The following is a 4,725-nucleotide window of genomic DNA, read 5'->3' as shown; positions in this document are numbered from 1 at the left end:
TTTTTTTTTGTATTTTTTAGTAGAGACGGGGTTTATCCTGGTCTTAGCCAGGATGGTCTCAATCTCCTGATCTTGTGATCCGCCCGTCTCGGCCTCCCAAAGTTCTGGGATTACAGGCTTGAGCCACAGCGCCCGGCCAAAAAAAAATTTTAAGACACAGGATCTCACTATATTCCCCCAAGCAATCCTGCTGCCTCAGCCTCCCAAAGTGCTGGGATTACAGGTATGAAAAGTATAATGCTCAGCGTTTCTCACTATAATCCACACTAAGGTATTTTGAACAAAGTCTCAAACTCAGTAATAATTTTTTGCAGCCAAGTGAGTCACAAACCAGCTCCACCAGTCTCCAGGTAGAATATGATTTCTGGCCATTTGTTTCTAAGTCACCTGCCACTTGGCCCACACATTGACAGTTATGCTCACTTCTCCTTTAGTTCACGAGTCCAAAATGGCCACAATGAAGTGAGACATATAAACAGGGCTTGGCATCAAGATGTATCAAAAATCAGGACTTAGGGGCATCAGACTATTTTTCCTGTCAATTCTACTTACATTTACTCCATTTAGGGAAAAAAGATGAAGAAGGAAGTACACACCAGAGTTTATTCCAACACAAGGAAAAAAGAAAAGAAACAATTACTACTTCCCTTCGTTTTAAGCCCTGACCACATTGATAAAAATCCAAAAAATACTTAAAACTTGACCAACACAATGAATGCCAGAGCACTCACTATGCCAGGCACAAAGCTAAAAGCCTGTACTAGAATCTGTGGTAGTTATCCCTATTTAAGTTAAGTCAAGGAGCACAATGGTGAAGTAACACCTGGCTTCATTGTCCCCAGGACCATAAAGATAAGAAGTAACAGAGCCAAGATCTGAACTCAGGGCAATGTGGCAGTAGACTCCAACTCACAATGACACTAGCCCTCTGCAAGCACTGCTAGGCTGCAGATGCTCAGGGAAATGCTGTTCAAGATAACCAGAAACATCTTTTAGCAATATCCAGAACTGCCTGCAACTAATGCTACAAATGCAGTTTCAAAATGTGGAGGCAAAGAAAACAAGCATCAAAGAAGAAAAACATGAAAAGCATGAAAAGCTGAGAAAGAACAATTAGAGAATTGGCTCTATGGGGCACAAGCAAACACGGGCTCACACAGGTTGCTGGAAAGTGGGATCTCCAACGTAAGGAGCAAACACAGGCACGCTTGGCCAAGTATTTCCCAGGTAAACATCAACCCTAGCTAGATTAAAATGATTTTTTACTCCTCTTCTTCAGTTCCAGGTATCACAAAATATACTGATCTAAGACTACTACTGAATATTGAAGAAACACCATCCTCTTTGCATTTATCAAATCAAAAACCAACAATCAGGATTTTGGCTTCCTTTATCAAAAAGGGGAAGAAAAGTCTGACCCTGCTATCTACAGCAGAAGAAACCACGCACTCCATTTTATTGAATTCTGTCCTTGCTGAAGGGACAAGTTCAACTCACATTTACATTATCTTCCAAATCCTTCTAGCCACATTCCAACAAAACCAATTAACTGAATTTTCAACTTCTCAAAGGCCCACTGACAACTAAAAGGGGATATCTGCTAGGTATTTATCTCAATCCTGACCTTCTTTATGAAGGTCAGGATTGAGATAAATACCTAATGAACTTCTTGGTAGTTATCAAGAATCTGGTAGGAGTGCCAAATTGTCCCCAGGCTGCAAAATAACCCATTTTTACCTTGTCAGATTAAGTGCTTAATTATACAAAATGCAGGAATGCTGCCTGCTGCCCACTTAGAAGTATCCACCAAATTTTTCCCCCCTTAAATTATATTTAAATATTTAATCAGAACTATAACCAATATCATTTAAATTTAGTACTATACTGCTGTATGCACTTGTGACACTACCTTGCTAATTTTATTGGTTCTATTTAAGGCAACCAATTATTCCTACAGGCTGTATGCCTGTTCTCCAAAGACCACACCCTGAAAAGAAGAGAAAGTGAGACTATCCAGAGTATTACCCACACACTCCTTGAATCAAATAAGAAAACGTTATTATACTATCAAATTCCGCAAGACACAACTTACCATTTCTATTAGGCAAAGGATGTGTTTTCATTGTACAGAAACAAGGTACAAAATAAAACTAGTTCAGACTGACAATCTAGCATTTACAATAATCCAAGAATCATACATGATATTTTCTAAAAATAAAATTAATGTTCCTCATTAAGTTTTCTGAGCAGGAAAACTAGCAAATTGTAAACATTTTAAAATGAAGCAATCAAATTAAGGATTATTTCAGAGTTCAAATGCTGAATCCATCTTCTAACACGAAAAGTTAGCACTAAAGAAAACTGCTAGCTTAGTCCTAAAAGGACACATTCTACAAGCACCCAACAGCACTAAAGACAGAGGATACTACTCACATTTCAGATGGCCTAGGCTGAGATCTGGCACATAAAAACACTAAAAATGTGTTGCCTTCCCCTTCAAGAACAAAGCAGTATCAACAAGAGCAAAAGAATAAATCATGGTACTGCCACACCACAGAGCAATACTCGCTAATTAAAAGGCACTGAACTATGCACACCTGCAATGCGAACTCCATGGGTGAATCTTATCATAGTAAGTGGAACAAGCCAGACACAATAGGCTGTAAGGACTGCACGGTTCTATTTAGGACATGATGGAGAAGAAAAAACAGCAATCAAATCAGTGACTGCCAGGGGCTGGAGTGGGGGTGATAGATATATTCTACTTGTTTAAAAAAAAAAAAAAAATCGAAGTATACATTCTAAAACGGTAATTTTACCGCATGTAAATTACACTCCAAGAAACCTTTTTTTAAATTAAGTATTATTTCAAAATTCCCTTTTTGGACAAAACCAAGAGCCATTTCAAAATGTTCAAGACCGTAAAGCACTACAGATGTTGAAGCAATTTACTCAGTCACAATTTAAGAAACAGCTATATAAAATCAAAGCCAACCACTGGGGCACTATTTAACCATGTTCCCTTTTTTCAATAAGACTGGACTAGAAGTATTATAGTTCCTCATTCCCTAAAGTTAGCGTTCCTTTTCACCACTTTGTTACCAGTTCTCAAATTACTGTCCCAAAAAACTGTAGTCTACTCAAGAAATCTCACAATAAGAAATATTTTTCCACAAGATGCAGCGGCCATTTGCACGTTCTTACGCAAAAATTAAAACTTGAGAGTCACGCCAGCAACTTCATAGCCCGTTTCAACCTATGCCGGTATTTTTGAAATGCACAAAATTCCATTACTGTTCTGAACAACTCTTAAAAGTTTGAAAGCATTTAATTACGTTTTTCTTAAGATTAACAAAGTCATAATCCTTTTTCCATAAAAACCTTGCAAAAAAAAAAAAAATCAACCCCAAATTTCTCAGTCTTCAAAATCAATAAGGCACAAAACCTAAACCCATGTTACCAAGAAAGCACAATGGGCAAGAATGTTTACTTACATATATTCATGTCATCACAAAGGGTGGATTAACTCCAGAAAGGAACCACCATAAAACACAAATCTATCAACTCAAAACCCTCAACAGAATTTCTGCCAGCAACTCGTAATAATCAGACACAGGATCGTTTTGACAGAAAACACTTGATGAAATGCTAAAAAAGAGCAGCACGTTAACATGCACGCAGACGACCGGTTAGCAAGCTTTCAAGCACTTCAAAACTACATAGACTGCCATGCTCTCCAATGCCTAACTCAAGAACTTTTTCCATACAGTTCGTCCCACCTCCGACTGTAGTACAAAAAACATCAACTCTTTTCTTCCCTCAATGTCTTTTCCAGTGGCAATGCTCAGCGTCTCCCAGCTCAAGGCTTCTCAACCCGAGCACTACTGACTTTAGGGACAGGATAATTAATTCTTCGCTGAGCGGCCGGGGGTGTTATCTTGGGCACTGCAGGACCTTCAGCAGCCTCTATCCACTGGGTGCCAACAACAGCCCCCTCTAGGAGAAGACAACCAAAAACGTCCCCAGGCGTTGCCATCTGCCCCGGGGGGGTGTCAAAATTGCCTCCGGTGGATCTAGCTAGAGCACCGCCGGGATTCTCAAGTTGCAAGGTATTCAAGGTTAGCAGCTGGGCTGGGGAACAGAAAACACACTTGGAACGCAGGGGAGACACCCTGACGCAGGCGGCCATTCCCTGAATCGGCAATGCAGCAAGGTTATCTTTACCTTTGTAGAGGTTGGTGACGGCGGTGGCTGCGTTTTGGAAGGGGACCCAGAGAGAAAGTCCTGGCTGCTGACACACTCGGTCTGAAAAGCAAGCCAAAAAAAAAAAAGAAAGAAAAAAGAAACACACATAGAAAAAGAAACAGAAAAAGAATGTTACTTGGGCGTCAATCACTCCGGAACGGCCATATTAGGTTTCGCCATTTTGTTCAAGGGTTTCGGGATCCCAAACCCAGTGTGAGGACCGGGGAGCAGGGGGGTCGCGGCGGGGAGAAGGGGATGCCGCAGGGCTCAGGGTCACAGACCAGGGACAAGTCGCGGCGCAGGGAGGCGCCCCCCTCGCAGTCCCCGCCCCGAGGCCGGCTCAGGGCACAATGGGGCCGCCCCGCCGTCTCCCTTCGCCATTTTGTGACGGGGGCTCCTCCCCTCCCCTCTCCGGGCCGAGGGGACACCGGGCGGCCGGGCCCGGAGGGCGGGGACCCTCGGACGACCGCAAAGCGGAGC

General features: G+C 42.0%; 1 protein-coding gene across 1 annotated transcript in view; it reads right to left on the bottom strand.

Annotated features, from left to right (window-relative positions):
• The window catches only part of LOC105525700 (chromosome unknown open reading frame, human C16orf72), a 31,956-nt gene that overhangs the window by 23,620 nt on the left and 3,611 nt on the right, over positions 1–4,725 (bottom strand). The window contains exons 3-4 of the mRNA XM_011961430.1: positions 4,454–4,702; positions 4,225–4,311 (exon numbers count right to left, since the gene is read on the bottom strand). Of these exons, the coding sequence (XP_011816820.1) occupies positions 4,225–4,311; positions 4,454–4,702 (336 nt within the window). The remainder of the gene's footprint in view (positions 1–4,224; positions 4,312–4,453; positions 4,703–4,725) is intronic.

The sequence above is a fragment of the Colobus angolensis genome, unplaced genomic scaffold (assembly GCF_000951035.1).
Source record: "Colobus angolensis palliatus isolate OR3802 unplaced genomic scaffold, Cang.pa_1.0 Scaffold55, whole genome shotgun sequence".
Classification (NCBI taxonomy): Eukaryota; Metazoa; Chordata; class Mammalia; order Primates; family Cercopithecidae; genus Colobus; species Colobus angolensis.
The sequence above is the reverse complement of the archived record's forward strand: the minus strand, read 5'-3'. Positions and strand labels throughout refer to the sequence as shown.